Here is a 21,123-nt window from a genome sequence, read left to right as displayed (position 1 = left end):
GGTGGGAGGACTTTGATGCTGTCCTATGAAAAATGACAGGAGGAGCCACAAGAGGGAGATGAACACACATCAAATCACACCAAGTAAATTCACCATTCGGTGAGAGCTGAATTCTAGGAAATGCATTCATTTGATACTGAAATAGCTGCGTGTTCGTGCTACGCTCAGGTTTCCAAAGCCTGCACGAGCTGCTAATAGCTTCTTGATAGTTTAAATAGTTCAGTCAGTCTTCGTAAATGTGTTATGCTTCGACGTCCTTGCATGGAAGTCACGCTAAAAACAATGCGCACATGATGAAGGGGAGCTCTTCCGCCTTGGACCACGCCCCAGTAAACATGTCAACCAATCAAAATCAAAAGTTAACAATTTCCCTAAAACTCTTTCCCCCTCCTGTTTAACCCTCTGCAGCTTGCCTCTGCTGCTTGCGAGTTATGTAACTTTAAATATTTATTCGGGCTGTTTCGGTGTGTTTTGGTCGGCGGTTGCTGCCGGGAGATGGATCACTTTCTCCTGTGAGAAGCTGCTGCTGCTGCTCCTCTCCTGGCTGCCTGCGTCCCGCTATGGCGTCCGTGTATAGCGGGTCCCATACCTTGAGCAAGGATGATGTGAACTATAGAATGCATTTCCGAATGATAAACGAGCAGCAGGTTGAGGATATCACCATCGAATTCTTCTACCGGCCGCACACCATCACGCTGCTGACATGCACGGTGCTCAGTCTCATGTATTTCGCGTTTACAAGGTGAGTCCTCTTCGCGGCTAACGCTAGCTAGCTTCGGGGGTGTTAGCTTAGCTCGGCTAGCAGCAGCAGCAGTGATGCTCAGGCAGGTACACAGGGAGGTTAGCTAACTGGCTTTACACCTCTTCATTGGCTTTTCTGGCTTATGGGAACCAACTTTCCTAATCCCTACTGTCATTAAAAGTCAACCTAAGCTACTGAAAACGTGTAATATAAGTTATACAACGTTAATGCTGTAGTGAACACCTTTTCCTGAGCTCACATTAGCTAAAACAACGTACAATTTAACTCAAAATCGTACACACCCATGTCAAGTTTTGATTTAAAGTGAATTTTTATTTGACCAATAAGTTTCTTCTAGCTGGAAATGATGCTTTAAAATGACAAAACGCAGTACAAGATTGTGTTTGTTAGCTGTTATTCGAAACACGTGTAATTGTTTCAAATTGTTGAGTAAGTGTAGCTTCTATACATTTTCTAAAGCATTTAATGCTCTGTAGTAATCTGAGAGCAGCTGATGCAGTAGTTCTCTAGTCAGTTACTAGTCAATTACAAGTCTTCGTTCTAACCAAAGATCTTACTGAGCTTGCTAGAAGATATATCAGTGAAATAGAGTTGACGTTTAAAAGCTATAAATTAATACTGAAGTGGTTCCAAGGTCCAGCGGCCACAGAACAAATCATTAAAAAGTTACACACTGTGTAAAAGCTCCAAGGGTGTGGTAGGAAGTGAAAGTTGACCATGTGCTGGCAACAAAGAAAAGAGGCCAAGAAGAATCCAAGGATCAGCAACCAAGAGCATCCAAATAAATCTGTACAATTCTGATAACAAGATTAGAATGCAGAGACTCCAGTATACACTGAACAAGATAGGACAAAGAAGAATGCATTTCGTCATTAGGTCTGTGGTCAGATTAGATAAAAGTTGTTTGGACACAGGGACGTGGCTTTCATTTGAGGTAAGAAAGGACACGCAATCAGCCCCAATAGCACCATTCCCACAGTCAAATGTGTGTTTCTCAGGCAGCCTTGTCAATGTAAAGGACATCATGAGAAAAGAGGATAATGGAGGAAAACATCGGGGAAATCTTGTCCTTGGACAGCATTGGAGCTTTAAACAAGACAATGATGTGAAATATAGAGCTGAAATGGTTAAGAAAAAGCAATGTCCAGACCTGAATCCATCCAGAATCTGTGGAGGAAGTGGAGATGAGTGATTGCAAAGAAGTAGAACTAGTTAAAATTGATAATTGAAATAAGGTCTTATCAACTTTTTTCGTCTGTTTATGTCATTTCCAGCAAGACGAAACCTGTTGGTTGAATAAAAATGCACTTTAAATCAAAATTTGGCATGGGTATGAGTGATTTTGGGCTTTAACTGTAGTGACAAAGGAAATCATCTGTTTCACAAAATGTTATTTATCAGTTGTGTTTTGAAGCTTGAGGATTTGTGAGGCTCTTGGCCACCACTACACTTGTACAGGGCATGTAAAGCTGTTCAGGACACCTCAGTATTACTAACTGGTCATTGAGAATTTTTTTCTGTTTTCCTCTACAGAGATGATGGAAATCCCGACAGTAACCTCTGGGTGGGACTCATTCTGGTCATCTCCTTCTTCCTTGTCATCAGTGTTTTGGCGTTTCCTAATGGTGAGCAAACGCCGGACAGGATATTTATTGCTTTGTTAAACTTAGTCAAGCATATTTAAATGGACTTTAATTCCAGTTAGCCTGTAGGCGCTACACAAGAAGTCAGGTTTTGTAACAGTAAATAATAAAACCCGCTTTACACAAGTGCCTCATTATGAGAGGGATATAGGAACTGAGCTAAATCTGAAACTGAGGGTGTCAGCATGGTGTGATGGTGTTATTTTCGGTCACTATTGTTAGCCAGATGTTCAGGGAGTCCATTCCGTGACTCATATGCTTGATATGCCTCATTTTAGGTCCATTCACAAGACCTCATCCAGCAATATGGCGAATAGTTTTTGGTGAGTATTTGCAAAAACTCTCAAGAGGATGGCAGCTTTTGTTTAGGTGTTTGTTTTCCATTTCTGAATGTTGTGCCCTTCTTCCCTTCAGGTCTGAGTGTCCTCTACTTCCTGTTCCTGGTTTTCATCATCTTCCTCAACTGGCAGCAGGTGAAGCAACTCATGTACTGGCTGGATCCAAATCTGCGCTATGCCAAGAGGGAGGCAGACATAATGGTGAGTGATTCAAAAAAAAAATAATTCCCTCCATTGATTTACATGCACCAGTTGCTATCAGGGGATTATCAATCACTGTAATGAGGCTCTCTGTGCTGCTGCCTGCAGGAATATGCTGTGAACTGCCATGTCATCACCTGGGAGAGAATCCTGAGCCATTTTGACATTTTCGCGTTCAGCCATTTCTGGGGCTGGGGGATGAAGGCCCTTCTCATTCGAAGCTACGGCCTGTGTTGGACCATCAGTATTACCTGGGAGCTTACTGAGGTACAGATTAGGACGCTTGGCATCCTGTCACTTTCTCTCTGCCTGCCTGCCTCTTTTCTCTTTATAATGGAGAGTTTTTAAGCTGGTGATGTAAGTGGTTTATCCAGTCAAGAAAAGATGGGTTTTGGCCGTTCTCTATAATTTTACATAACACACATTAAATATTTCAGGCTAAAGTGAAACCAGTTGATGTAGTTATGGTGTCCACTCTCATTGCATTCTCTTCTCCGTAGCTTTTCTTCATGCATCTGTTGCCTAACTTTGCTGAGTGCTGGTGGGACCAAGTGATTCTGGACATTCTGCTGTGTAATGGAGGGGGAATCTGGCTTGGCATGACTGTCTGCCGCTTTTTGGAGATGAGGACCTACCACTGGGCCAGTATTAAGTATGAATTTATGGTCTGGAAATTTGATCAAAGCTGTGTTTTAAATTTTATCCAGTTTTGTGTTCGTCTTTAGCTTGTATAAGTAATACTAACCCGGCTATTTTGGTTGCCTTTTCAGTGGTATTAACTGTAAGAAAACTGAATGGGGATTTATATTGTAGCCTGGTGCATGAATTCAATAATAGTACACCTCATATACTGCAAGTAATGCACTATCAGCATGTATATGTTACCACAACTCTGAGCCTAAAAACTAGGCATAACCCTATGAACTCCAAACCGTTTTTGAGGGCCTTTTGCTCATTTTTTTACTGCTATATAAAATCGTCTACCTCTATAGAAGCAGCACAACAATGACTAGAAGACAAGAAACCTCAAAATGCCTTGTTTTTTGTAGTATAACAGTTTAATTATTAGAAATCATTAAAAAAAAGTTGAGTGTCTTTGATTAATATATATTATTATTTTAGAGAAATTGAAAAAAATCAGTCACCACATGTACATTTTTTAAAATTTGATTAGTGCAACTGCTTTATTTATGGTGAATTTTTAAATGAGACTTGCAGAATGAAGAAATTTTGATTAAATGTTGGGATTTTTAAGCCTAGATGAGTAGTTCATGGACCGTTACAGATTCTTTCTATTTTTATGGTTTCTTTCTGTGATCAAGTTTGGTGATTTTAAAGATAAAAATGTCAGAAGGTTTTGGAATTTTAAGGATTTACTTTTTACTTTTACATTTTTTTTTTTACCTCTATGCTTTTTAATTGGTTAAACGAGGGTGTCATTGTCAGCCAGATGAAAGACAGATTCTCATGTTTCATGTTTTGTGTAAGAAGATCAAAAAAATGTAGCTAAGAATAAATAAAATATGACAAAAAAGCACAGTGTATTTGCTTTGATACTTAGCAATATTATAATAGAATCTATTCCGGTCTAGCAAGGCATTTTCTATACAACCTAAAGCTGAAATAGTTTTTTGGGAAAATCATCCCACGTCTTCATCAGCGAGGAGTGGACTTGAATGATTTATGTGATGGCGTTGCTTTCATCTGGCTTTGTCTACTGCACTAACATAATACTTACTGTAAATCTATCTGCAAGTCTTTGTAATCCTCCGTCTGTGCTTCCCAAACAGGGACATCCACACCACCACGGGGAAGATCAAGCGAGCCGTGCTGCAGTTCACCCCAGCCAGCTGGATTTATGTGCGCTGGCTTGACCCGAAGTCTTCCCTGCAGCGGGTCATGGGCGTCTATCTGTTCATGATCATCTGGCAGGTGGGTCAAATCCTCTCTCGCCTCCTCACGGTGACCAAGTGCTGACTAGTCGGAGATCATCCGATGTGCTCTGCGTGCTAAGTCCCGGCTAATCTAATTGGCTGCTCAGTTCCCGAAACCCAAAACCCGTCCCACATGGATGCTTATAATGAGCGAGTGTCCTGCTGTGTGCATATTAACAGCTAATCCCATAAGAGTGAGACGGGCTGGATTACTTGGGAGCAATTTATGGTAATGAGAAAACCATGGATGGAGAACTTGAGTAAGCTCTGCTGCTCTCCACTGGAGAGTCAACTTTCTGCTGCTAGAGTTTCTAGCCACAGGCTGCCATGGTGATGAAAGCTAAAGGCTGGTGTTTCTCCTGATTTTTGTTTGGTGATGAAACGCCACCAGCCTCCCCTCTTCCTCACTCAGGCAGTTGACAAGTCTCTCGAGGCCTTAAATAGTAATTACCAGCCTTTGAGAGTCAGTTGAAGTGATGGGGGATGGCTCGGCTCTGCTCAGCGTGACGACACTCTAGCTGCTCTTCACGGAGTTCAACCACTCGGGCTTTGGGCCAAATGAGTGAATAACATTGCTGCAGACCTCCCCCTCATTATCTCTGTGTGGATGAATGGGACTTTGACAAAGTCCCCAACAAATACACTGCTGTTATTGTTTTCAACAGGTTTATCCAAATCTGACTTGCATTGAAAGAGAATCTTGTTTGTGTCCCAACTTCAACTCAAATAGATATAAATAGGTGTCACATTTTTGTATGCTGTGGTCAGTGTAAAGGTGCAAAACATTCTACAAGCAATTCAACCCTGCCTTTGACCTGTTTTTATTCATTGTTTGCTCATGAGAAGTAGCACAAACAAGGCTAGAAGCAGAGAGAACTCAGACGTGTTTTATGCCATATGACACCGTTAAAATGCTTTAAATCGGTTCAATTTCTTCTTTATTTTACCAAAAGTGCCCACAGATGGTACCAATACTGGGAAAATGGAGACTTTAGACTATAAATGTCTTAGTAGTTGTGTTTTTAATTCATTTTTTATACTTGCTTTGCATAAACACAGCCTGCAGTTCAGCCGAATAGCTCCTGAATTTTAGTCCTGCGATTGTTGGTTGTAACTGAGTCAGGCTCCTCAGTTGTACCGTAGAGAGCAGAATTTTTAGTTTTTTCAGAATCTGGTGCTTTTTTTGAGGCATGTAGAAGAAAGTGATTTTGATTATATTTCAAAGCTTCGATTTGGTTCTTGTTCCCAACAAAAAATTGTCGTAAAATTGCAAATCTAGCAGTCGTTTCTGTGGTGTAACTGGTGTAATTTTGGTGATATTTCAAAACACGACATACCTTTCAAATCTGTGTGCGGGCTGTTGGGTTTGGAGCGTTCATCATTATAAATACCATAAAACCATCAGATTTCTGCCTTCATTTTGCTGTAAATGACCTTGATGTAGGATAAAAACAGTCAGCTATCACTGTTTAAAATATGAAATTGCGACAGACGACATTTTATACATTCCTATCCGATCACAATTGTCTTATGTTTTCTAAGTACACAACAATAACAATGGCTGCATTCCTGTTATGTTTGCCAGTTTCAGCGCCCTTCTTTTGTGCACTCAGTCCTACTGGCAGTGGAACAGAGACCTCGTTAAATGTTATTCACAACACCTGTGCTTGTCCTGCATGGCTGCTGTGCAAAGATTTATAGTCCCTAAAAACAAAGACTGGCATATGGTGGAACAATAAGTCAGCTCATGACAAGAGAAGATGCAATAGTTTGAAGAAACGTGCCAGAATATGAAAGATATTGTTAAATGAATTGAGAATAAACTGTCTAGTCCATTACAGTACATATTAACATAAACCTAAAGTACATATACTACCAAAAATTCTGTATTTACAACTATACCCAGCTCATTTTCTGCTTCAGCGGTATTTTTTATTAGGAAGTGTTCAACTTTAAATACGCGTGACTGTATGTGGAAGCACCATTACAGAATAATGAGTTCCTTTTCATGCAAAAAAAAAAATGTATGTGCATTGTTAAGCAGCAATGAAGTACACATTTTAATGAACCATAGTAAAAAAAAAAAAAAAAAAAAAAAAAAGCACAGGTTTTGCAAAAACTGTTAAAAAAGGCTCCATTCTGTTCAGTTGTCCCAGTAAGCTTTGAAACTGAGCCAGCATGCATAATAGCAAGAGCCTGAAACTAGAGCATCTTAAGTGGAATGCAGAAATAATTCACCCACTACTGTCTTACTCAGAACATCCCTGTTGTGTTTACTGTAACACAGTTGGCTTGAATTTAAAGAGTTCTGAAACTGAAATGTGTGACTGTCAAGTCTGAGGGCGTTTGAGCGCATTTGTGATGTTTAAACAGTAAAATAAGTGTTTGTTTCTCTTCCTGGATGGATGACTACAAAAACTAGAGAACTACTACAGGCATCTATCAGTCCTTATAGTGGGTGTCAATATGCGTAAAACAATTGCGTGTAATTGTTTCTGAACCTTAAAAGTTGTTAGTAGATGACAGTCATCATTAAAAAAAACGCTAGAGCTACACCATTTAGCAGAGCAAGAAGCTGTAAAAATGGAAATAATGATGGGATTTTCAATTCAATTCAATTCAATTCAATTCAATATACTTTATTGTCCCACTTGGGAAAATTTGTGTTGGACTTAAAGCTGTGCTACCAGTCTTGCACAAAAAACACATAAAAACAATATTGTGCATAAAAACACATAAAAGCAGTATTGCACATAACTTTCATGTGGTCCTTGAACTACTCATGAGTTGTCTAATCTAAACTTAAAATCATGATGCCTTAAATATTTGACAGCAAGTCCTCTAAAATCAAAGCAAAATAAGTGTAAAGCAGTGTGATGAGCTGCCCAGCTTGTCGAGGTTTCAATAACTTGTAGAATATCTTTAGCACGCAGGGCCACAATTATTTTATCCACTTTTGGTAAAACACTACTTTGAATATATTTTCTAAGTTGTCGGGTTTTTAGTAGTTTTTAGAAAATTACTTTACTTCAGTTTTTTGTATTTTTTCAGTGATTCATGGTGTCATAACTTTGCCTTACTGTACAGAAGACATTTTTGATTTCTTTCTACTTCTAGTCATTGATGTGCTGCAGGACTTCATATTGCTGTATGAAATGAGCCCACAGTCATGTTTGAGGGATTATATATCAAATGCAATTTTTAGTTTTTATTCTGTTTAAATGCAAAGCAAACACAAGTATTGTTCTGCCCTAGTAATTACAGACTGTAAGTGTACCTATAGCTTTCTATAATAATCTTTATTGTTTTCTGTTTTTTTTTTTCTTTCACAGCTAACAGAGTTGAACACATTCTTCCTCAAGCACATTTTCGTCTTTCCTGCGAGCCACGCTCTGAGCTGGTGTCGAATCCTGTTCGTCGGTATCATCACAGCTCCGACTGTCAGGTACCGTTTTCCATGTTTCCACAGCCTGACAGACAGGTTCGTGGTGAGGCCAGAAAGTAAGCGGGACTGCTGGTGGGATTTTCTTACGGTTGCACTGTGTTTGTTTTTGCTTCAGGCAGTACTACGCCTACCTTACAGACACACAGTGCAAGAGAGTTGGGACCCAGTGCTGGGTGTTTGGGTAAGTTAAACCTGTTTGTACACCTGAGTCAGTTCTACTACACCTTCTATTTACATGAAAACAGCGGCGTATCGTATACACATAACGTGACAGAAACAGGCAGCGATGGCAGATAAAAGAGGCGAACTGTAAGAACGTTAACTGATCTGGCAGGTGGTGTAAACAGGGGTATTTGTTCGGGCATTTCACAGCTTCAGTCAAGGTCTGAGCTGTCAGTCCGTTGACCTACATCAGGAATGCCGTTATACAAAAACAGTAGTACGTTACCCCAGCTGCTCTCGGGTAACACCGACGTATTTGTCATGTTCCCGGTTAAATTTTTCCCTGCATGTGGGTCAGAGGTGTATCTGTTTTTTCTCCCCTTATTCACAGGGCAATAGCCTTTCTGGAGGCCTTGGCATGTATTAAGTTTGGACAGGACTTGTTCTCCAAAACACAGATCCTCTACGTGATCCTCTGGCTCTTGTGTTTGGTAAGATCTGCTGTTAGTTAGACGGGCTGTCGTGTTTTTAAAATATACAAAATCTTGTGCCTTAACCACCAACACACTGTCATTTTTTTAGCATCAAAAGTTCTCCTTGCTGTAAGCTTTTGATTTTGCGTTCTCCATGAATCTTTGAACAGTCTGCCACCTTTGATCTGTTTTTAGGCCTTCATTACATTCCTGTGTCTGTATGGAATGGTTTGGTATGCAGAGACGTATGGTCCAAGGGAAAAGGTATGTTTATTGCTCCGTCGGACTCCTGCAGACTTGGCAATATTTACCAAGCAAAAGTAAATGTGCGCAGATGACTTGTTTGCCTCCCTATGATCACATCCACGAGATTCTTCTTTAGAATTTCCTGTGAAAATATTTTTCCTCTTGCGCTGTGGGGGACGACATTGTGAGTGTCCAGAAAAACATTTCACATGCCACGTGTGAAACCTAACGTATCCCACCAGTGGCGCCTCCAGGAAGGGGCCACGGTCACCCTTGAAATCTTATTGGCCACATCTAATCAGATAGGTCAAGGTCATTCGCTGAAACTCCGACGTCCAAGTTTCAGTGAGTGCAAGTGAAAGCAGCAATAAATGCCTGTAATGATGTGTAGCTACAACAAGAATGCATGATTTTCTGGCATTTCTGACCCACAATCCTCTGTGCATTTACGTCACATACAGACAGATAACAGCTGATTTTGCACTGCTGACTGCGTTTAAGATGCATTATTATGTAGACGGGGTTTCTGCAGGGCATTACAAAGCATTAATAGTCATTAAGTTGATTCTGCAAAAATTAAGGCCTTAAATGGCATCAAAAATCATTAGATTTGATTCTCATTGGCATTAAAAATTCTTTCTACGGTTTTCAAGAAAAATATTTGACAATAATATATAATTATAGACTGCAGTTTGTTGGATATGTGCATCCGCGTAAACATGCTGAAGAATTGCGATGATTGTTCCGACTGGTCGGGTCCTATTGCCAAAAGCTGCTGGGAAAGGGTCGAAATGCAAATTCTAGCAAAAATGGCTAGAAAATGTGGATTTCAGAGAATGACTGCAGCCCGTGGGTGGTCAGGTGTGGTTTCCAGATTCAGAAATAGTGAAATGTAGGGACAGATTTCATATAAAAATCATCTTTTACAAAAAAATAAACCCGTGTGATTTGTTGAGTTCGTGGTCGCGCCATTAAAATTTTTACAGTATAACATTGAAATGGCATTAAAAAGCATTAAAATTGACTGGCTGATTTGTGCAGAAACCCTGGTAGAAGTAGGATGTTCTAGTTGTATACATACTGCATGAAATACTTTGTTAGGACAGCTGGAATACAGACTGAAAGTAATAAAGAAAAAATGTGTGATGGAAATGCACAAAGACCTCAAAGCATTTACAGGAGCTGAACTTAAACATGTTGTTTCCAGCTGCTTGGAGGAGTCTTTGCACTGATTTTTATTAAATACTTGCAGGAACAGAAAGCAGCAGGATCCATACAAGCGTCTGCAAAGAGAGAAAGTTGTGCACATTTATGCACAACACAATGTTCTCTTCAATAATTAATAAGTTTTCCTCAACGCGGAGGCCAGATCGATCAGGATCTAACGGCAAAGGACAATGCGTACTTGTCTTCACTTGACAGCACTGTAGAAGGCTAATCCATTTACTGTGGTCAGTATATTTTTCTGTCATGTCTTGGAGAGTTTTCTCTTAAGACATTAATGTGTATATGGAGGCGTTAGAGAACAACTTACTCCAACTATTAAAGTAAAACTATGAAACGTGAGTAAAACTAACATAAAAATATGTCAACAGGTAGTTAAGTAACAATGAAAACACATTTTATTGCTGTAGTTGGATAAATGATCAGGACACATGCATAGAATTTTCAATGTTAAAATCATAAATATACAATATGTCCACTGAAAGGATCTCTTATCCTGGGTTATTCTCAACAGTTGTTGCCCAAATAATGTATTAGTCTGTGCACATCTGGTAAACCGTAACATTCACTGTGAAATAAGAAACCAAAGTGTGTCAGAATGTGATTTCATTTCTCTCATACTGACACACTTTTCATCCAGCCTCTGTGCTACAACTACCACAGCAGAATTCCTCGTCATGATCACTCGCGGTTTTTGTGTGCTTTTCACAATCTTCCACCTATAAATACTTTCATGTTGTTATTCTTGGTATTATTTCTCTATTTGATTAACTGGAAATAAGATTGATGAAAAGTTTTTATGGAAGTGTCGTCCCTCAAGCTCAGGACGGTCCGTTAATTACCCCAAAATAAGTTTCCAAATCCGTCACTGTGGCAGGTTGTGAGAGAACAGAAACGGCAGGGACATTTTTCACAAGCTGGTGGCTTCCTATAACAGTCTCGTCACGTCTAAATAAAGCTGTGACAAACTGACACCTATTTTTGAAAAACAAGCCGCGTCTGTGTCCAAACACTCACATCAGCAGATGCTCAGTGAGTGTGAACTCCCAGGGTTTTTCCCTTTACTGATTCTTATCAGTCGCTGCTCTGGGAAAGTTGCAAAGGGTCAGTTAGCTGTTCAGTTCAAGGTATGTGTGTCATGTGTCTAAACCCCCCTTTTTATCCTCTCGCAGAGCTTCTCAGAATGCGAGGACAGCAATTACACAGAGTTTGCTGACCACGTGTCCGAGGGATTTAAAGGTACGGTGACTTTACTCCAATTAGCCACACACTCATAAAAGTCTGCATGGATTTTTTTATCCGTTTATGTTGTAAAGGGGCGACATCTAGTGTTTGGAATGGTGTTTTACTACTATACACTCAGTTTGAAAACATTTGATGTTTCAGGAGAGACAGATGTGGACGGCGACAGCCCCACAGCCAGACGAAGAGGGAGGGGCTCAGGAAAGAGCAAATCCATTAACGGCCTCGACGGCCAGTAGGAACTGGAGCCGGTTGGCTGTGTGTGCTGGGTGGCTCCTGAACTCACTCCGAAGTGTGAAGGATTACAGGTTGAGAAGGGAGGGCTGAAAGATGAAGAAACGACCACTTCCGGCTGTAATTGAAGTCTAGAAAGGCCCCCCCCTACGGCAGAGGAAGCGCAGACAGCAGAGACTTAGGTGGATGAACGTGTCCACGCAGTGTTATTAGAGCGCACAGTGGCTCAGGCTGCAGAGACGCACAAGAGAAACTGTGCTGTGGTCGTTAAAAAAAAAAAGAAGAAAAAAAAAGCTCCTAAACCACTGATCACAGGTTTCTTTGTGTGTGAAAGAGAGTAAGGAAGAGTGGTAGTTTGCGTGAGTGTGTGTCTGGCAATAAAAACTGCCTATTGTAGGTGTGACTGCATGATCACTGTAGCTGAAAAACTATAATTTACAAACATTTATCCGATGATACAGTATCATTATTGATGTACAGTTTTAACTCCAGTATGTTGGTTCGACACATTTCTATGTTAAAAAGCCATTATGTAGAATTTATCACTTCGATCGGAGCCTCTATGTTTATAGCACAGAGAAGTCTTTTTTTTTTTTTTTCTTTTTAAATATCTGTCATTGATTGTCTAGTTCCATCCTAGATGTTCACTGTTTGGTGTTTTTAACTTGAATGTGGGCATGACTTCGATGCAGTACAGCTTTTGCTCGATAGAAACGTTGACTGAGGTTTTTGTGTTTGACCTGTAACACAGCAAAGCACACAGTTGAAGCACTTTGCAGAATGTTTTCTCTTGAAAATACTGTACATTTTTGTAATGTTGCGAGTATTTCGTGAATCGTCGTGACCTTGAGTGATTTTACTCCCCCTGTCCATCTGTGGCTGCTATTATTTTTTAATTTTTTTTACTGTACTCATAAGAGAGGGCAGTTCTTCAGATTCCTGCATGTGTCGTCGGGTTCTCCCTGGTCCGCGTGTGCAGGTGGCTTTTCTTTTACCGTTCTTGTGGTTACTGCATTTGCATGGCTGTGTCAAATCAAATGTTTTTGTAGAAAAAAGGTTACAAAAGTAGTGAAAAGAATATTGCACCACACAGCAGGACACCAGTATTGTTCAGTTTCAGTCATAGTAACATTTTAATTCACCCCATGTGCCTGTTTGCATGTTCTTTTTATTATTTTAAATCTCAGTTTGTAAGAGATTAAATCTGAGCTTTTTTGTGTTTGATTCTTCTGGCCTCGAGTGCTTTATCGATGGTTTATTTTCATTTGCTCCGCCGGCATCGTCTCAGTATAAATATATCCCTCATAATCCTTGACAATCCAGACATCGACCTCTGTGAAAAGGACCAGCTTCCAGTGCAACATTACACACTGTAAATGGTACATTGTCTCCGGATTTAGATGTCATTTGCCAAAAAAAACAATTCAGCTTAAAAAAAAAAAGAAACGACTTGTGCTGTTCTTTTTCACTGTGAATTCTGAAAACATATTAAAAATGTTTTACATTTCCTCTTAATCGTGTGTTTTTGCTCTTGCTTTCAACACTAAATGCCTTCAAATGCCTCGTTCACAATAGCAGGAGGCTGTTTCTTAAAAACGGCAAGTCCTGGGTGACCTTGTTCGACCTCTGAAGAGTGTCCTGCAGCAGCAAAGGAGTGCTGGATTGGCTGACTCAAGCACTGCCCATGTCGGGTCAGATTTCACTCCGTCTGCACGCCATGAAACCCAGACGGAAATAGCTGCCTCATGCTGACCTATGACAAGATGCATTTGAAGGTGCATTCGCTTCTTCTTTGGAAAATGGCAAATTATCCTAAACGTGAGCCGAGAGGGAAGTTTTCCAGATTCGAATCAAATTAAACATGTTTCTATTTTATCATCTAACACACATGTAAGGATTAGTTTTGCTACTACTTGCTTCTCCAATGTGTGTGAGCTGATTTCCAAAGGAGGGCAGCAGAGAGCCTCAGTGCTGTGGAACACGTCACGTGATTTTCTCGGCCTAAAATCACAGGACATGGCTGTACACACAAAACTGTTTCGGTTCTGTGCTTTAACACCGACTCTTCAGCTCATTTATATCACCAGTGTTACATTTCTGGTTTCCTGAGCTTCCTACAGAGTACATCCACTGCCTGACTTTCTCAGTAGGTTGAGGATATTTTGGTCATGGCCGAGAGTCCTGGTCTGGCACGCCGTGGCTGCCTGAGTCCTGAGGGGATCCTGAGAGAGATCCAGATCAACCTGCTGGAGTGTAAAGTCTGCTTCGAGATGTTTAATACTCAGCAGAGGGAGCGCAGGCCGCAGAACCTTTCCTGTGGCCATGTTCTGTGTCTGGAATGCATCACGGCTTTGTCCCACCCTCTCCTCAGGAAGCTGGAGTGCCCGTTCTGTCGGCATCTGTGCACTGTTGACAGCACCTCCCACTGCCAGGTTCTTGGTGACCTGCAGGAGCTTCTGTTGTCTCGGGTTCCTCCTCCTGCATCTCCTCCTCACAGGTCAAGAGGAGGATTTACGTTGGCTGCAGGCCCGACATGCACAACTCTGCACCTCCATGCTGCTTTTGGTGGATGGGGGACTCTTATTAACCCCACTGGGATTGCAGTTTTGGGGTCTTCTGGGTCGATAGTCGTGGTGCATGATGGAAAAAAAAGAGTGGTGGTGTTTAATCTACAGGGGAGGAAGCTGCAGAGTTTTGGGCAAAAAGGAAAAGCCAACGGGGAGATCTGTTACCCGATAGACGTGGCTGTGACTCCCAGTGGGCACGTGGTGGTGACGGATGCAGGGGATAGAGCTGTGAAGGTTTTCACCTCCAGGGGCAATCACATGGTGACCGTGAAGGATTCCTTCCAGCTGCCCTGGGGTGTGGACACTGACAGCTGTGGGCAGATTCTGGTCTCAGACGTCCAGGCCGGCACACTGTCCCAGGTGAAAGTGGACTACAATCATCCAGGAGTCATTCTGGAGCGTCAAACACCCATTTCGGATCTTCAGTGTCCCAAAGCCGTGGCCTGCTGTCGGCTAACCGGGAACACAGCAGTGATGGAGCATGGAGCAACAGAGCGGCACCAATACAGAAGGCTGAGAGTGTTTTCTAAAGACTTCCACCTCCTTTACCAGACTGACAGTTTCAGCTTGGCCCTGCAGTCTACGATGAAGCTGAACATGTCAGGAGTCGCGTTCGACAGAGATGGAGATGTGATTGTGATCGACTCTAATCAGGGGATGATTTGTAGTTTGGGGAAGCTCCAGAATGGCCCAGTTTTAACTCCACTTATAGCAGATCATCTTATCCGCCCCGTTGGGTTGGTGCTACTGAACAACACGCTCATCACCCTGGACAGTGGAGACCATTCAGTGAAGGTTTATTCTGCTACATCTGACACTGGACCCCTGGTGTAGATTATGCATGAGCAAACACAAAGCTGGAGTAAATTAATAGGCGATATTTACTATATGTTTCTGAGTTTCTTTATTTCTAAATGCAAGTTTAGTTTTACACGAAATGTGATAAATGAAATGAAAACACTGGTTTAGTTTGTAAATGTCAAGAAAACAGATGCTGGATTGTATTTTTCTTATGCAGACAGTGAAGTCAGTACACGGATAATATTGTGTTAAGTCTGCAATTATGTTATATGTCATAGTGTCTGAAAATAAAACATTATTTAATAAAATGTTCCGTCTGTGCCTGAGATCCCACCAAAGTAAATGTCAGAGCTCACGAGGTAATGAGGTTACAAGGAAAAGAACGCAAAAGTGAAACTATTTGAGAAGCAAAATGCACTCAAAGTTTCAACAACGTGTCCACACATAAGGCCTGACACCTGCAGGGTCACAGGTCAACATATGTTTTCAAAAATTTGAGGATCAGAGTTTCCTGTGATTGAGTTTAAATTCCACAACTCACGCAGACACTTTCTGGTTTCTTTCTTTTCTTAGTTTTGTGGAAATGGGAAAAACAAATCTATCAAATAAAAGTAAAGATTTTGTGAAATTGTTGATTTTTTTTTTAGAGTGTGGCACATAAAACAGCTCTTCATAAGTGTGCATTATCATTATTGTTATTGTTATTATTATCATACATGTAAATTCACACTATTTTTATAATTACATTGATATTTGTGTGTTTGCAGAAAAAAAAGTGACATTAAAAGGAAAAACCTATAAAATATTTTTCTTACTGCGTAGCATGTATTACAGTTCTTCTTTTTCTTTCTTTTTCATACCAATAATATTAAAAACTACAACTTTTTGTAAAATTACAGATGTTGTTTTTACAGTGTAGCCTATAATATAGCTCTTTTTATGAATTAATTTATTTGTATATTATTAATAACATTATTATACAATAATATTTAAATTTACTTTCTGTTTCTACAATTTTATTAATATTTTCTTGTATGTCAAAAATACACAAAAAATCATTTTTTATGTTTTAAAATTATTGTTTATAATAATAATAGTAATTATAATAATTTTCATTAGTCATGTACATTTAATGTATTATTTTTGTAATTTTCTAGATATGTCAAAAACAGGAAAAAAAAATCTAAAATAAATTTAGAAATCTGTAAAATTAGATAGCTCACAGTAAGGCTTATTTATCTATTTTCTTATCACACATAAAATTCACTATCTATTTCTTTAATTTTATTGATATTACAAAAATATGGGAAAAATCAACAAAATAAAAGATAAAACTCCACAAAAGTATAGATTTTTTTACAGTGTAGCACAGCTCATTATGATCCCAGCAATACATTATTGTTATTATTAGTATTATTATATGAATTTCTAAGATATTTTTTGATGTTTTTGCACACAATACAGTTATTTATAGTTGTTTTTAAATTATTATTATTGTTGTTGCAGTTTTTCATAATGACAAACAAAAATAACAGACAAAGTAGTTCACTGTGTCTGTGTGTTATATGAGAGCTGACCACCAGCTGGTCATATGTTAGATTTTAAAACTTACTGAAGCCTTTTTGTGCTTCACTTTCACCTCCTCAGACTTAAATCTTACCGTCTCTGTCTGGGATCTAACTTGTCAGCCAACCAGAGCCACGCTTTTCCTCGTCCTTCGGTTCCCCCTCCGGTAAGCGGCGCGGTGCGTAAATCCGTTCCCCCCCGTTTGGCACAGCCTCTCCAGTCCGCCAGAGGAGGGAGAGCAGTCGTGCTCCCAGTGGAAGATGGCGGTGGGGATGCTGTCTGGGGCTGGAGCAGAGCGCTGGATTTGCACAAGAACCGAACCCAGATGGATATAAAGCAAAAAATGAACATTTTCCCCGCAGTTCTCCTCGAAGTCTGGACGCTTTTTGGGCTTGTTTGACGCGCCGTTGCCCCTTTTTTTCCGGCACAAATCCGGGCTTCTTGTCGGGGGATCCTCAGACTATACATTGATAGCTCGGCGCATAGGCAGGGTGGGAGTGAAAAAGTGGACGAAAATGTCGGATACAAAGGTAAAAGTTGCAGTGAGAGTCCGGCCCATGAACCGCAGGGGTAAGTGCTTTAACGACGCTTTTGTCTTTGCGTTATTTTCTGTTTTCTCGGAATCACGCCACATTATCATAAAGTTTTTTCCATGCTTTCTTCGCCATTGCTGCTTTCAGTTTGAGTTATGAGGGTTGAAGTGAGTTATAAAGACGGTCCGAGCAGTTTTTTTTTGTCTTTTTTTGCACTCCTCACACCCCCGCAATTGTGCTTTTACTGTCCCAACAAACTTCTCTCTGCAGAAATTGAACTGAACACAAAATGCGTCGTGGACATGGAGGACAACCAAACAGTTCTGCACCCACCACCCTCCAATGCAAAGGGAGAGAACAGGTAAACAAAGCTGAACTGCTGCCAAGAAGTGTGTGTTTGCAGATGAAGAGAGGAACAGGAGTGGAGGAGGATTGTTCAGGCATCTGTTAGTGCATCGAAGTAACAGTGTTTGCAGTGCAGAGCAGGAAAAAGACACGATTTCACTCTCCAGTCCTGATTAGCACATCTATCCAGGGAGCTCCTGCACCAAAAATCCCCCCAAAACAGCACCTGCGTGATCCTGGGGTTGAAGCTGCATTGATCTTTAAATTCTCAACAAATCACGTCAATATTGCCAGTAAATGTGGTGTAACTGGGGATACTGCACTGCAGAGGACGTGGTGTCTGTCACCCCACCTGCTTGCAACTCGATATTCCGTTATGCAATTCATGTGAACTTTCCAATACCTCCCAATCATCTCAGCACAATCGCACCAACCTGATATTTTAGCACATCCGGCGGAGGCGAGGTTGGAGGTCGAAGCCTGTTTGGCGTGAAGACGTTCTTGAGATTGTTGTGTTGGCCTCAGGGCATCGGTGTAAATCTCCAGAGTCAGGCGTAATTTGTGTTTGGAACAAGGCCGAATGATGTGGAGGGAAATGTGTAATTGTGATTTTTATAACAGGTGTTGACAAGATATGGTTTAATAATCACCGTGAAGTTCATGTAAAGCATGTGATGGATGGGATAAGCGTCAAGAGTGCGACTATGACACAAGGGGGACGTCATGAAGATGCACGATTTATATCCCAGACTGCATTTGTGAGTTGCGAGTTGCATTGTTTAAAATTGCAGTTGTGCAGCTCTAGTTCAAGTTGCTATTTTTGCTGCACACTTAGCTGAGCTAAAAAGTGATGAAATCCAAAAGGAGACGTGCATATCCCAAATTAACAGCCTTTGTGATTTGATAATCGCATTACAATTGCGCAACTTTTGCTCAAAGTCGTGTTCAACCAGCGTTGCATTTTTGCTCCAGAAGTTCTCATGCTAAAGATCAGTGAAGAAAAGCTCAGATAGCTTATTTGGTGTATTAAGAACCATACAAGGTACAATACAAGGTGCATGAGGTGCAAAAAGTGTAGATATGCATCCTTTATGGTTTCAGGCACTATCTGCGCTGAAGGTCACCAGAGATCTCCGTTCCGAGGAGATGTCTACAGTCAGAAGCCAGATTTGTTAAATTTAATGCCCGTTTTCAATAGTGAGAGATGTTTCTTTTCACCCAGGGCTTCTGTACAGTTTTGGTTCGTTAGCTCTCCTCCGCATCACACATGATTAGACGGCTGACCTGATTACCCACAGGCGCAAAAATAAATCTAGAAGCATGCTCATTTAGATGAAAAACAGTGCTTTGCTGTGATTTATCATTCATTTAATTCCATTTCAGACGTACAAACAGCTCTGCAGGCCGCATCTGAAGATGAAGTCACAGAAGGTGAATAGATGTAAGGCGGTTGAGGCTTTTCTCATGACCCACATCCACTCCTGTAACACTTTCTCTGCTGCAACTAGCATGAAATGGCAAATGAGCTCAGTCCTCGTCTTCCTCCTCCTCCCCTCCAGCAGCAGCAGCAGCAGCAGCAGCAGCTCGTGTCCAAACATTAACCTGTATTTAAGGCAATTATCAGCACAGAAATTGCCACACAATGGCTGCTTTCCAGGCAATTAAGCAGAAAGGCGCACAAAGCGAACGTATGTGGAACAGAACGCTTAACAACTACAACAAGCTGTTGTGAGCGGAAAGGTCAGTCGGATGCAGGATGGCTACAGATTCTCTGTTGATTCTGTGTGTTTCCACTCCTACCTGTTGCCATGATGATGACTGAGACACAAACGCGTTTCACATTCTCATGCAGCGGAAGATTCCATATCTGATTTAGATGCAGTATCGCTCCTTCAGAGATTAGTGGATTCATTCAGTTCCACCCTTTCAAAGCTGTAAAGTGACCCTGACCTTCAGCGGCTCTGATTCACTCTGGCTTTATTATGTCACATTTCTCCTTCTATAGCGGTGTCCAGGCATATAATTACTTGTTAACGTTTGAGTGCCGGTGCTGTGTGTGTTTTGGGTCTCTGTGTTTAGGCTGCCATGGTTTTCTTAAACCATATAATTTTCCTTTCTGCTGCGTGTGGAGCCGCAGAACGGGGATACCCTGATCGCTGGAGCCTTGTTTTGAAGACACCTGTTCCTATGTGTTGGAAATGTGTCAGATTTAGTGGGTATTAGCAGACCAAATATGGCTGCAGGGGCGGAGATCATGGGAACTTATTTCTCTTTCTCTCGTGGGAATGTTCAGGCGCAGGCTCGGAAAGGGAGCAGCAGTAACGGATATTTTTGTGGACTAACTGTCTATATCTGTGTGTTTTACCGAGAAATTCTAAATATGCCTTCAAATTTTGGGCTGATTCCACACTGGATCATCAATTAGGCCTCCAGAACTCAACAGATTGTGCTTAATCGGGCTGATCAGACAGCCTAAAACATGTGAGTCGCATAAAGACATAAAGAATTTGAAGAAATATAAATGATTTCCTTTGAAGGCTCATTCTCTGCACCACGGAGCATTATGGCTCCACTCGTGACCTCCACCCTCCTCTCCGATTTCTCTGAGAAACGAACAATAATCTCAGACGAACGAAACATTGGATTGTGACTTCGGGGCGAGAGGTTAAGTTTCCCCCTAGTTTCGTCTTTCATCTGCCTGTTAAGCTGGCACCAACGGCACATTTGAAACGGGAATCTGGGAACAAGGTTTTCGGTTTTCACGCGCCACTCTTGCTCTGCTTTCGGCGTTTTAGACACAATCAAGGTGGGGGCGGAGAGGCGGGGAAATACCTGAGGCTGGTGTCTGCGTGGGGGGATGAGTGGTGGAGAATCTCGACAAGAAAATAACCTTCGACTCAACACAATGGGGCCGTATTACATCCATCATGCCCCAGCATGTCCGTCAACAACCGAATACACAGTCGCAGACTGCTGGCTTTACTGTGCATTTCACTGCAGTTACACAGAATTGCTGCAAAAGCCTCAAGAACCAACTCTTTAGAGCGTCAGAGGAAGTCTTTTGCCTTGTTCAAGCCATTTATCTCACTAAGAATTTGTCTTTATAGAGTTGACTTTCATCTCCTGCTACTGTCGCTTTCCGTATTTCAAGACGCTCACCGGAAATATGTCTTTATCTGGTAATGTCGGTGTCCAAGCTTGTAATTTCCCCTCTAATCTCTTCTTATCACTGATGGCTACAAGAGCTCAATTGGGTTTATCTCCAGCAGCCTGTGTTATCTTGCTTACTTGGGGTTTTGTAATGTGTGTGTGGTGTGGAGTGGAGCTGCAATTATGAGATCCACTAGGAGGAGGCTGCTTGTCCTGTCCTTCACCGTCCTGGAGTTATTTTATAGTTAGATGAGTG

The 21,123-nt window shown here is 41.2% G+C and overlaps 3 protein-coding genes across 3 annotated transcripts in view; all 3 read left to right on the top strand.

The window, feature by feature from the left end:
• Positions 1-346: 346 nt before the first annotated feature.
• Positions 347-13,420, top strand: ptdss1a (phosphatidylserine synthase 1a). The gene is made up of 13 exons (XM_022215072.2): positions 347-742; positions 2,297-2,388; positions 2,685-2,729; positions 2,821-2,945; positions 3,054-3,212; positions 3,446-3,597; positions 4,736-4,877; positions 8,212-8,324; positions 8,440-8,505; positions 8,878-8,977; positions 9,155-9,223; positions 11,602-11,668; positions 11,816-13,420. The coding sequence occupies exons 1-13, from the start codon at positions 561-563 to the stop codon at positions 11,908-11,910; spliced, it is 1,407 nt and encodes a 468-aa protein (XP_022070764.1). The 5' UTR covers positions 347-560; the 3' UTR covers positions 11,911-13,420.
• Positions 13,421-13,826: 406 nt separating this feature from the next.
• Positions 13,827-15,901, top strand: LOC110966461 (E3 ubiquitin-protein ligase NHLRC1). The gene has a single exon (XM_022215830.2). It carries the CDS (start codon positions 14,074-14,076, stop codon positions 15,304-15,306), a length of 1,233 nt encoding a protein of 410 aa, XP_022071522.2. The 5' UTR covers positions 13,827-14,073; the 3' UTR covers positions 15,307-15,901.
• Positions 15,902-17,037: 1,136 nt separating this feature from the next.
• The window catches only part of kif13a (kinesin family member 13A), a 53,680-nt gene continuing 49,594 nt past the window's right edge, over positions 17,038-21,123 (top strand). Inside the window, 2 exon segments of the mRNA XM_022215823.2 lie at positions 17,038-17,409; positions 17,643-17,733. Of these exon segments, the coding sequence (XP_022071515.2) occupies positions 17,355-17,409; positions 17,643-17,733 (146 nt within the window). The 5' untranslated portion in view covers positions 17,038-17,354.

The sequence above is a fragment of the Acanthochromis polyacanthus genome, chromosome 12 (genome assembly GCF_021347895.1).
Source record: "Acanthochromis polyacanthus isolate Apoly-LR-REF ecotype Palm Island chromosome 12, KAUST_Apoly_ChrSc, whole genome shotgun sequence".
Classification (NCBI taxonomy): Eukaryota; Metazoa; Chordata; class Actinopteri; family Pomacentridae; genus Acanthochromis; species Acanthochromis polyacanthus.
The sequence above is the reverse complement of the archived record's forward strand: the minus strand, read 5'-3'. Positions and strand labels throughout refer to the sequence as shown.

Excerpts from the sequence above, each read along its gene's own strand:
- ptdss1a (XM_022215072.2), top strand. The coding sequence starts at position 561 with ATGGCGTCCGTGTATAGCGGGTCCCATACCTTGAGCAAGGATGATGTG. Across the intron at positions 8,325-8,439 it reads ATCACAGCTCCGACTGTCAG|GCAGTACTACGCCTACCTTA; the intron begins GTACCGTTTTCC and ends TTTTTGCTTCAG. Across the intron at positions 11,669-11,815 it reads CGTGTCCGAGGGATTTAAAG|GAGAGACAGATGTGGACGGC; the intron begins GTACGGTGACTT and ends TTGATGTTTCAG.
- LOC110966461 (XM_022215830.2), top strand. The coding sequence starts at position 14,074 with ATGGCCGAGAGTCCTGGTCTGGCACGCCGTGGCTGCCTGAGTCCTGAG.